The sequence below is a fragment of the Cyprinus carpio genome, chromosome B3, assembly GCF_018340385.1.
Source record: "Cyprinus carpio isolate SPL01 chromosome B3, ASM1834038v1, whole genome shotgun sequence".
In the NCBI taxonomy this organism is placed as follows: Eukaryota; Metazoa; Chordata; class Actinopteri; order Cypriniformes; family Cyprinidae; genus Cyprinus; species Cyprinus carpio.
The window spans coordinates 34,924,642-34,937,610 of NC_056599.1; the positions used below are offsets into that span (position 1 = coordinate 34,924,642).

General features: G+C 36.9%; 1 protein-coding gene across 2 annotated transcripts in view; it reads right to left on the minus strand.

Moving 5' to 3' along the window:
* The window catches only part of gas7a (growth arrest-specific 7a), a 30,531-nt gene that overhangs the window by 2,869 nt on the left and 14,693 nt on the right, over positions 1-12,969 (minus strand). For both annotated transcript variants that reach the window (XM_042721318.1, XM_042721317.1), the window contains 7 exons: positions 8,648-8,760; positions 7,040-7,114; positions 6,513-6,591; positions 5,848-5,979; positions 5,002-5,125; positions 1,303-1,382; positions 331-429 (listed from right to left, as the gene is read on the minus strand). In XM_042721318.1, the coding sequence (XP_042577252.1) occupies positions 331-429; positions 1,303-1,382; positions 5,002-5,125; positions 5,848-5,979; positions 6,513-6,591; positions 7,040-7,114; positions 8,648-8,760 (702 nt within the window). The remainder of the gene's footprint in view (positions 1-330; positions 430-1,302; positions 1,383-5,001; positions 5,126-5,847; positions 5,980-6,512; positions 6,592-7,039; positions 7,115-8,647; positions 8,761-12,969) is intronic.

Here is a 12,969-nt window from a genome sequence, read left to right on the forward strand (position 1 = left end):
TCCACCCATTATCTGAAGATTATCTTGACAAGCACAAATACAGAGAAATGGAGCCATTTGGATTTACAAGAGTTACTTGCTGAGGTAGCTTGTATAATAACGGTTTCCACTTATTTATTTATTTATTTGCTTTATTTTTTTTACTTTGTATCTCTTAATTATAAAAAGTATTCAGACCCTTATAAGTTCATGAATGTATTTGCTTAATATAAAAAAAAATCAAACCTATTGCACAGAAGAAAAAAAAAATCACATTCACATTGATAGCTGCAGATCATATCTGAATATGGAGCAAAGTTTGGGTTCAGCTGGAACACTGCTGTTACTCACACTTTGGTTGAACATGTCCGTCTCATGCCGCAGTGTGGTGTACTGACGCAGAAGCTGCTGTATCGTCTCCACCCGCTCCACCTCCAACCTCTCCAACTCCTTCAGAGCACAAACACAGACGATCACACACCTAAGATCAGCCTGCATATGTTCTTCATGGTGAAATTCATTATTCCTAATACAGTATAAACCTTTCAAGACAGAACTATCATGAGCACAGAGATTAAGCAATGATACAGAAGTCATAATATTTCATTTCATTTTCAGAATACTGAATCATGTTTCTAAACTCCCTCTAAAGAACTACACTACCCACAATCCTCCACCAAGCTCCACCAATCAGAAAAGAGGATGTTAGCAGAAACCTGTACATCATTTCTGTAAATCAAAACCTTAATATATATGGTTTTATACTAATAATAAACAACTGTCAGCCAACAGTTTTATAATGATCAGTATAGTATGACATTTGCAGTGCTTTATGGGATTTGTAGTTCATTGCTGACTCTTTTTTTTTTTTCATTTAAATCAAACTCTTTGATGAATGATCTTAGAGCTGGTTTGCATAGTTCATGCTTACAACTCTTTATTAAAAAATGTAAATTCTATAAGGAGGGAAAATGCAGAACTCGGAATTAGCTTTATTTACTGCTATTATAGTTTTTGTAACATTAGTGTGTCTTTCCCATATTGCCGTTGCAGCCACTTTGTAAAAGCTAAAAGCAACTCAAATTTGTGCATTACAGTTTTACCATGATTAAAAGGTAAGTAATAAAAATATTAATAAAAGGGCTGTTATGATAATATATTTATCGAAAAGATAAATGAGCCTCAAACAGAGGAATCATTAAGAGAATTCATATATCTCTGCATTATGAATATGCATAATGTGTAATTTTGCACAAGGAAACTATAGTTTAGTCTATAGAGAGACTAGAAAATAATTATTAATAAAATAATAGAAATAATTACCAGGCTCGTGGTGACCATCTCCTCAAACCACTTTGACTGACCCTGATTGTAAAGGTCCACACAGCGCATCAGATCATCACCTGTTCACATAAAACATAGAGACGTCATTACAATCATACATGCAGTTACAAAAAATATTAAATTGAAAAAGAAAATGTAGTGTGGTTAATGCTTAAACCAAGTGGGGGAAAAATCTGCCAATGGAACAAGACAATGCAAACCTAGATTTCTAAAGCATTTGATTTCATCTTAAACTTGAAGTCTTGAGCATTTCAAAATAAATTTTAGCAATTCTTTCTGAAGTATACACTGCATACTTCATGCGATCAGATGATCATTCAATATGGTTTTATATATATATATATATATATATATATGAATATATATATTATATATATATATATATATATATATATATATATAAACACATTTTTTAAATCAAGCTTGTCTTTATAGTGAAACGAGCAGTTTTGCTTCTCAACTGAATAAATAAACCGTGTTATTAAGATATTTGGATATTTTTACTGGTAAACTAGTGAAAGATACTGATTTTATTTTAGTTTTATTTAATATTTTCTTATTTAATCAGTGATTGCCTTTACCAGCAGGGGTCAGTCTTAACTCGCTTATTACTATTTGTAGTCCCTTCTTTAACACAATAATCACAGGGTATCATTTAAACTCGAGCTGTTTACCAGGAAAAGCAGTTCCCAAACTGCACTATTGGCCTTTACAATTACATGCTAAATTAAATGTAAACTGAGGCAAAGGGAGGCAGAAAAAATATCGACATCTTGGACGAAAAAAGAAACAGATCGCTCCATCTATATGTAAATGAGACCCAGGCTTTAAAGACATTTGCATTAGTGATTTGAGCCGTCATGATTATTTAAGGAAAACGGCGTTTGAGCCATGCGTAATGTTTGGCCGCTGATTTATAGCGCGTGGGAGTTTGAGAAAGAGAGAGACACAGATAACATCATACAGGGTTTTTCTACTGAGCTCAGCTGCAGAGGAAAAAACTGTAAAGCTCTTGGCAGCAGCACAATTAAAAACAATCTCCTGCAGTCAAGCACTGGAAAAGATCTCTGCAAACAAAGAAAATCAAAGCTGACGGAGTCTAAAACACCATTTGACACTGATATCTTACAGCGCGATTATCACATGGCTTACTGTAACGGGGTGATTATAATCAATAACAAATGAGTTCAATAATATATAATAGGCTTTTACATTGCCTTCTTTAATTTGTGCTAGAGTGTTGTGGCTGGCTGCCAGCGTGTTGCCTCGCATTACTGTGCTTTGCTAATATTTCTGGGTGGTTAATAGGATGTTGCTTGCTGGTTGAAAAAAAAAAAATACTCCATATTATTCTGGTTTTTAGCAGGTTGCTCATTTAGTGTAAGTCTAAAGTGAGGTTTTGCAGACCCCTAAATATAATCATCCCTTTGCAAGAGACACCCTTCCTAAAATCTAAAGGGTCATGTATAAAGCCCCATTCACACAGAGTGAGACGATATAAATGAGACCACTTCTCCTTATTAACTAATCACTAACTATGACTTTTGCTTTGATAAACTCCTAATTTGCTGCTTATTATTAGTACAGTAGTTGTTTAGTTCATGGGGTCTGGTTAAGGGATCTAAAATATGGTCATGCAGAATAAGACATTAATATGTGTGTTATAAGTACTAATAATTAACCAATATACTAGTAATGTGCATGCTAATAAGCAAGTTAATAGTGAAAAATAAAAGAAAAAAGATTAAATTGACAAATTTTTGTATTAACATATATAAGAAATATAAAAAGTTAACTAAACTCTGACATACCTAAAACCTCAAAGTGCAGTCAATCAATCAATCAATAATAATATTCTCACTTGCAGATTTGAAAACCTTGTTACACAAGTTACATGTACTCACTATTATAAAAACAATAAATTATGCATAATTACATGCAAGTCAAACCCTAACCATTTTGTAAGTACATGTTGTTTATAAATATTACTTAGTAATTAAATGCATAATTACACTGTAACAAGGACACCTTAAAATAAAGTGTAACCCCAAACTCTAAAACAATGAAAATACCATGTACTAACCTCTTTAAATACACTACAGAAATCTTATTATCAAGGCACTTTCTGTTACTTTGAAGTGAATGCATTGTTATGCACATCACATTGAAGTTGTGGTTTGGGAAGTTGAATAGTGGAGCAGGAACTTCTCTCACAGTGCCGTCATAGTCTGAAGCACTCAGTGTTGTGGCTGTGCGTGAGTCTGTCATGGTCATTTGGTCCTCTGTGCTGATGGAGTCAGTCTATAAGCACTGAATAAGACAACATTAGGGTCCTCAATAATGCACCAGTCACTCAGACCAACAGGTTGAAGGTGGAGTGAATTCTCCCCCATGTCGCGTCCCACCGTGTGAACCCCAGGGTTGCCAGATCTTCCTGCATTACGGGTGTGTGAGTGTCCAGCTCTGGACAAATCTGTCATTGACAGTAGGCGTCCGGAGCAATAAGAGGCTTGGCATGCTGATCGTCAGCTCCCACGAGGCTCATTTTCCCACTGCAAAAATAGACCATTGCTCCATGCCTTTCCCAATTCCGTCTGGAACCAATACAGCCTGGCTCCTCTTAAACACAGACTCCTGGGATTGAGCCAAAGTCCTCTTCCATCCCCTGCACTGTTCTCTCCCATCCTGTTTGTCATGCCTCTCTCCCCTCGCTCAGAAACACAGTCTCATCTCCACAGTGTCCGCACGCTAACAATGGCGCCCAGTGCAAGATTTCACCTCAAAGAAAGCTCCTTACTCAACACAGAAAGGACTGACGCCAGATTATGGAGGGTTCGTGTCATTTGCAATCCATCCTGAGTGGAAGAGAATGACTGGAAGTTTTTAAAATTGAGAGACTATTGAGGAGCAGTGGAGCAGCCAGGAGTTTGTCTGCCAGTGCAGTCTGTTACAGTGTTATGACAGCTGGCAAACTGGCTGTGACTTGAGGATTCTGATAGTGTGAGTGTGTTAGTTGGAGCTTTTTAATTGGCTGTGACTTGAGGTTTGTGTTTGTTTGTGTGAGCTTTTTAATGAACTTCTTAACCCTATAAAGCCTTTTTGTCATATTTGATCCGCAAATTTCTAAGTCCTCTCTTTGTCAACATGATAAAAACTTTGCTGAAAAATCTGTTGTACACAATTTTCATGCTTTCCGTAATTTTTTTTACCAAGTAAAAGCCCCTTTAGTAAAGGCTAATTGTAAAAATGCTGAACCTTTTAAGTGCTGTTGCTGTGATTTTGTTTTACAGTTTTTTTATGAAGTAAACATAATATTTTATTTTTTTTTGTTAGTTATATTTTAAAGATTTTAATTAGTTAGTCTTGACTGAAGGAACTTAGATTTACTTGATTATACATTTTGTGTTAAAGCTAAGTATGATACGTCAGGCTTTTGAGAAACATTGATTTGTACATCTCTCATTCATCATTGTATTGCATTATATGATTAAAAACATAAAAACAATAAAAACTACAAAGCTTTGATCATAAAACTAAGCATTTAAATATCATCTTACTGTACTATTGTCTAAAACTCAAACACATCTCGGATCAAAGGAAAGCGTCTTCAGGTTTATTGTGTGTAGTAAGACAACATTAGCTCAGGCTTAATGGACTGCTTTGTACTGATGCTCTGACCTGCTTGTGTGGATTTCCGTCGGGCTTTCTTAATATCCTCCTCCGTTTTGTTGCTCAGTTTGATCTCAAGCTGCTGTGTTTTCACTTCAAGATCCTTCTGTCTGTCCGCTAGAGCCTTCCGTGCCTGAAAAACACAACACAAAGCAAAAAGACTAACCTTTAGCTTAGGGTACAACATAGGTGCCTAATCAGAAAACAATGCTGAGCATCAATCTCAAAAGGTCAACTTGAGAGATTTTCTTTTCACTCTCTGTGATTTGCAATTTTTTTTCAACCCTAAATTGAGACATCTAACTGTTTTGTTATTTTCTATTTCCTACCAAGTAGAAGCTGGGGCTACTGCTATTGTTAATATATGTTCCCACTCTGCTGCATACAATCAGATAAAGCAATGAATCATGTGAGCTGTACTGTCTTTATTCCCAGTGATAGCTGCCGTATTGCGAGGCAGTTAAACTGTGCTCAACTTCATTGCATAGCCGATGGTCAATGTTGCTCATGTCACCAGGAATGGCCAACTCTCTTTGGAAATGAATGATGGATATGTGGCCTGGGGTCAGTGCTAATGTTCAGTGAACACAAGTGAATCACTCAAGGCATCACTCTGATGTGTTCTCATCCAGCCATCTGCTGTCCATGCAAAAGTTTGAACAGACATGTTGACACAATGGCTTCTGGGAAACATTTTAAAGCCATTTGTACCGACAATACACAGACTTAAAAAGACATTTGAATTAAACATGCTTGACAAAATCAGGATAGACTTAAAGTTCCCTCGTGAAAAAGAAGTGCACTTTAGCATAATTTCAAAAAGAGCTCTTACTACGGAAATAATATACTTTGTACCTTCTCCACAGCAGCGTAACGGCTGACCAGCTGCTTCCTCAGGTCAGCGATGTGGTGGTCGTATTTCTTCATGTCTTTTTTAAAGTTGTCTCCTCTGAAGGTCAGCAAAGGCTTCTCGACTTCACTCTGGAGCTGGAGACAAAATCATCTGCATAGTTACACAGCTGCATGGCAAATCTGGGCATGAACACTGAACAGTGTATGGAATTATGTTGTGAGGTTTTTGGGTTTTTTTGTTTTTTGTTTTTGTTTTTGGTTTTTTATTGATTATTGTTTTATTATGTTCTTTAAAAGAGGCTTTTTCATTTTGCGGTCTCCGTAAATCATACGTGGTCTGAGGGAATGAGACTGTGGAATCACCTCCATCTTTCTGCAATTAATCACCCACACTGGTGCTAAATGGAGCACGCTAGTGTGAACACGGGAAAGCACAGCGGTGGAAGTAGACAAATCGCAGCAGACTGAAGAAAGCTGTGTAGCTCATTACATACAGGCGGCTAATAACATCTCTGAGGGGAAGCTATTCAGTACAGCACAGAAATGAAACAAAGGCCAGATACTTCATCTTCCCTAGCAATGCGTGAGCTCGAACTGCAGATTTCTCAGCTGGATCTCATATTACCTCGATTGAGAAATGTCACAACAGAGAACTGAGAATTGTCCACCTTTGAGGAGAACTTGAGATGGACCTCGGCTTCATCAGCTAGACTCTTCTTCAGTTGTGCCCAAGCTTCTCCAAGAGTCCTAAATCAAACCAGAGCCCAGGAAAGATGGTTAAAACTACTGTTTTACATTTCTTTCAACATTATTACACAGTCTACTTTTTAAAAGTGTCATGAAAGTGTCTCACTTTAAGTTTACTAACATAGCCTTTTATTTAATTAATAATGAATTATCTACAAGTACACATTTTTTTTTTTAATATATAGGCTACTTTTAAGATTTGCAGTACAACAAAAGTGCATATTCAATACAATTAAGAATGTGTAAGGTCTTTTTTAATAATGTGTTCATCTATTAAACCACCAGTCAACATTTAAGTACATTTGCATCTTCTCAACATGATCTGGATATAGCTCAATGCTGAAAAATATTTTAAATCCATTTTTTTATGAGTTAAAAATAGTGAAGGAAATGCAACTAACAAGTGTCCAGTATACAACATTCCTTAAAAACCATTTTTGTGACGTACCCTTCTTCTTGTGCTGCCATTGGGAACATGGAGAGTTTGGAAAGGTTCTTGGCATACTCCTCTTCGATTTTTATCCTGAAACATCAAGCATTCATCAAGAAAAGAAAGAGATTAAAAAGATTTAATGTGACATAATCTCATATAGTACTACTGGCAGAACTCCATGTGCACAATGCCAATATTACAGTCCTTCGGATTTGTATTATGGTAATATCCTGTCTTTGAATAAAGCTATCCTTCATCACTCTGTTATATAAGTATCATGATATTAGCATCTGATACTATCACTGTACATTTTGTAGTGGCTATCTGTGCTTGTGATGGCTGTGATCCATTCCTATCCTTTCAGATGGAAGCTGTAACATTGGTTTGATCAAACCTTTTGAGTTTGGTTTGATTCTGACATCGAGTCAATGTGAGGATCCTTCATAAATGCTTGCCTTAATATGCGAAAAATTAAAATAACTTTTTCAGTTAAATAACTAAACTTCCTTAAAACAAGATAACTTTGCATAAGCAGCAAAAATGCATAACACGTTAAGGGACATTTGCAGCGCAAATTACCGCCTGCTTTGAGACATGCTTTTTGGGGGCGTTAAATAATGGCGCAAATACCGATAATTTGACGAGCGCAAACGTTAGTAAATCGCGTTTCATGATTCATTTTAATACTCTCTTCCCATGAATTTTGCTCTAAAAAGATAAACTCCTACAAATGCATATTCAATATGGTCAGGCGCAAAATAACTGTCCACGCATTTTTCAGTGATAATTCCTCACTGAGCATCTTTAGTAAATCTTGACAATACTATTTTAACGCCAAATGACAGTTTCCACTGGTGCAAGCTGTTAGTAAATCTGACCCTAAGGTTTGTTTTTGAACATTTGTTTTTATAATATTATATATATATATATAATATATATATATATATATATATATATATATATATATATTTACAATATTAATTTATTTATTTGCCATACAGTTTTGCCAAAAATATATTTTTTTTTTTTTTTTGTCTTGTAGTAAGAAAAAGTACACTAATAACATGTATATACTGATTGAGTTGGGAAGTTGTAATGGCACTGTCAGGGGCATTCAAATGTGAGTCCATGCAAGATGACAATGTACCATTGTACAAAAAAAATTAAGATTTTGTAATCAATTTATGAAGGATCTATAACTAGAATCTTTATGTATTCTATCATAGTTGTGGAATACTGGTATTTTGTACATGCCGCTTGGATAGTCCATTCATTCTACAACATACAGTTGTTGTATACATACTGTATTTACCACTAATACAGATGCTGCATCTATTGCATTTAACATGTTTTCTCAATGAGACACCTCAAGCTTGGGAAATTACCCACTGTTAATTCCGAGTTTTCCACTCATATTTATATCTTTGTGGAGACGTTCATTTGTGTTCAACTTGTAAATACAATCTTTCTGACATGACTTCAATGTTAAGATATTTTAACTGGAAAACCATACAAATGTTTGATTGTTTTCAGTGTGCAAAATAAAACACAACACTCAAAAAGGCTTCAGGGAGGGAGGTGTTGTGTAAGAATGATGTCAGTATGAGAGAGAGGCTTGCCCACCTTTCTCTGATGAACTCTGCCATCTCTTTCTGCATCTGCTTCCCCTTCAGCTGTTTCTGCAGCAGCACCTCAAACCCTGACACTGTGGCCCCCTGAGGGTCCCGCTTATCGGCCTGCAGGGGACAGAGCAACATTACACACACGCAGCATCATGTATGCTACCATTTCATCAGCAGCAGGCTGTCAACAACACGTGAGCATGATCAGATGTGTGTGAGAGCGGCCACATGTGTGCGTGAGTCACAGCGTGGGTTTGCATGAATCAGAGTGTGTGGGAGGGGGTGTACACCCTTGCGGGAGTAACTTTGAGTGTGCGTTTCAGTGAAGGGTGTGTATAGGTTGTTGAGGGAATGACTAATGTAATGTGAGGGCTCTTGATGCAGTCTGTGTGCACAGCATGTTGATGAAATATGCTTTTCTTTCACTGTGTGTGTGTGTGTGTGTGTGTGTGTGTGTGTGTGTGTGTGGAGGTGTAAGAGTCTGCTGTTGTGACGGCCGCTGACGTGCCATCCCACACATGCCCTCTTCACACGCTCAGCTTGAGAAACAGCCATGAAGAATCTTTCCGACAAAACACATGCATATGTCTACATGTCATTTCAATCTCTCTCCAGGGTTATTAGGAATCCAAACACTGAAAATTTGCTGAAAATGTTCTCACCCTCAGGCCATCAAAGATGAGTTTGATGAGTTTGTTTCTTCATCTGAAGAGATTTGAAGATATTTATCATTACATCTCTTGCTCACCAATGGATCCTCTGCAATGAACCTCTGCAGGTGCCATCAGAATGAGAGTCCAAACAGCTTATAAAACATCACAATAATCCACAAGTAATTCACACAAGTCAATTTAATGAAGTGAAAAGCTGCATGTTTGTAAGAAAAAAATCCTTGTTTGGACTCTCATTCTGACGGCACCCATTCACTGCAGATGATCCATTGGTGTGCAAGCGATGTCCAGTAATGGTAAATTTCTCCAAATCTGTTCTGATGAAGAAGCAAACTCATCTACATCTTTGATGGCCTGAGGGTGATTAAACTGTCAGCAAATTAAAATCTAAAATTAAAGCTATGAAAAACACTCACTGTACCTACTTTATTTTAGCTAGTTTCCAAGATAACATTTCTTACTTTTATTTAGTTTTATTTGTGTACTGAAAACTAAAACTGAAATAAAAATCAAACACTGTAGACATATTAAAAATAAATAAATAATAATAGTAATTATGACAAAACTACTAAACGTTGCTTAAATTTAAAATGAATAATATCAAAATAATAACTAGTTCAAAATATTAATGAGAACTATAATAGTATCTCAATGATACTAAACTAACACTGTCTCTGTCATGTAGCATACGCACACTGACTGCCTCAGATGAACTGTAAATGTCCTACTGGATCTCATTTTCACTTTCATAGTCTCATCTGTCTGTAACATGGCTCAAATTAAATTTTTCTTAAACCTGTCAGTGGTGATGATTTGAGGAAATATACCGGTCATAAATCTTAAATAGTCATAGTGTTGCTGAGCGCTTGCTAGGTTGTTCCGGCGGGTTGTTAATTAGCCCGGGTCAAGTGTCTATGATATCCTGGTCTCTAGATATGGCTCATGTCCCCACATCATTGTAAGTTTGAGAGATTGTTTTTTCCTTTTTTATCGCCTGGCACTTAAAAGTCTGATAACTTTGAAAAACACAAGCACATCTCTCCTCGACACCTCAATCTCATAAACAATATCATGAAACGGATAGTTCCAGTCCTTGATTCTGATTGGTTGAGCCAAGTTTGAAGCTGTTGTAAATTACTCTACAAACATACACCTTTGTTAACATTTATGTGTTGCTCGGCAACCACTTTGTTGAAACCACAACCCTTTCTGAGGAACTACATTGTTTGGCGGAAGAATAATGGCTGTCTCTCAATTCCGGTCTTGCCAAGCTTCCTTGGAAGAAGGAACTCAGGAGGACGCGAGAACACACCCTTATGAGTATTGAGATGTTCTGCGTTCTTGCTTAACTGACCGCATAATCACAGCATAAGCAGCGGCCAATGAACCATAAATACAGGTGCTGGTCATATAATTAGAATATCATCAAAAAGTTGATTTATTTCACTAATTCCATTCAAAAGTGAAACTTGTATATTTATTCCTTCATTACACAAACTGAATATTTGTTTTATTTCTTTTTAATTTTGATGATTAAAACTGACAACTAAGGACAATCCCAAATTCAGTATCTCAGAAAATTAGAATGTAACTTAAGACCAATACAAAGAAAGGATTTTTAGAAATCTTTGGCCAACTAAAAAGTATAAAAATGAAAAGTATGAGCATGTACAGCACTCAATACTTAGTTGGGGCTCCTTTTGCCTGAATTACTGCAGCAATGCGGCGTGGCATGGAGTCGATCAGTCTGTGGCATTGCTCAGGTGTTATGAGAGCCCAGGTTGTTCTGATAGTGGCCTTCAGCTCTTCTGCATTCTTGGGTCTGGCATATCGCATCTTCCTCTTCACAATACCCCTTAGATTAAGGTCAGGCGAGTTTGCTGGCCGATTAAGAACAGGGATACCATGGTCCTTAAACCAGGTACTGGTAGATTTGGCACTGTGTGCAGGTGCCAAGTCCTGTTGGAAAATGAAATCTGCATCTCCATAAAGTTGGTCAGCAGCAGGAAGCATGAAGTGCTCTAAAACTTCCTGGTATACGGCTGCGTTGACCTTGGACCTCAGAAAACACAGTGGACCACACCAGCAGATGCCATGGCACCCCAAACCATCACTGACTGTGGAAACTTTACACTGGACCTCAAGAAATGTGGATTGTGTGCCTCTCCTCTCTTCCTCCAGACTCTGGGACCCTGATATCCAAAGGAAATGCAAAATTTTCTTTCATCAGAGCACATAACTTTGGACCAGTCAGCAGCAGTCCAGTCCTTTTTGAAGCGAGATGCTTCTGGCGTTTCGGTTGTTCAAGAGTGGCTTGACACAAGCAATGCGACAGCTGAAACCCATGTCTTGCATACGTCTTTGTGTAGTGGTTCTTGAAGCACTGACTCCAGCTGCAGTCCACTCTTTGTGAATCTCCCCCACATTTTTGAATGGGTTTTGTTTCACAATCCTCTCCAGGGTGCGGTTATCCCTATTGCTTGTACACTTTTTTCTAACACATCGTTTCCTTCCCTTCGCCTCTCTATTAATGTGCTTGGACACAGAGCTCTGTGAACAGGCAGCCTCTTTTCCAATGACCTTTTGTGTCTTGCCCTACTTGTGCAAGGTGTAGATGGTCGTCTTTTGGGACAACTGTCAATTCAGCAGTCTTCCCCATGATTGTGTAGCCTACAGAACTAGACTGAGAGACCATTTAAAGGCTTTGCAGGTGTTTTGAGTTAATTAACTGATTAGAGTGTGGCATCAGGTGTCTTCAATATTGAACCTTTTCACAATATTCAAATTTTCTGAGATACTGAATTTGGGATTTTTCTTAGTTGTCAGTTATAAACATCAAAATTAAAAGAAATAAATATTTGAAATATATCAGTCTTTGTGTAATGAATAAATATAATATACAAGTTTCACTTTTTGAATGGAATTAGTGAAATAAATCAACTTTTTGATGATATTCTAATTATATGACCAGCACCTGCATAGCATAACATTACAAACAAATGTCATAACTTATTAAAACATTTCAAACTATTATAGATAATATTTACATAACGTATAATTGTATATCATTTTATTTTATAGCATTATATGTTTAACTATGACTATGTTAAGATTCATTTTAATAAAAAATACTGCAGACTTTTTCCGGGTCTTATAACTTTATTAAAATTAAGTAAAACAAAAAGATAAATGTTTACTTTCAAGAGCCGTCAAGCATTTGCGAGAGCAAGTTTAAAAGTTTGCCGGTTTCTGTAGTACGGCGGCGGGGAGCGTCGTTTTGTGGTTTTTTTTGGGTGTGTTTTCTCATGTATGGTATGCACTCGATGCATCCTCGATATCAAGAACACATCCGGACACTTATGCGTCCTCTGTACTTGCGTTCTTGAGTATCGGAATTAAACTTTGACGGGTTATGATGGTTAATGAGCGAGAACACAAGGACGCAAGAGATCGCATAAGAATGCATATTGAGAAACTGCCAATGTTTTTATTAATATCATTGCACTTTACTTGCTCTGTTTTATTTTGTGAATCCTTGCTATGTATATGGAATAACCGTTTTATAAAAGCAATAATCCCCATGAAGCCGTGGTTTACAGTGAATTTATAACAGCTAAGGGGGTTTTAGTCACTCTGCTTCATGGCCCTTAGC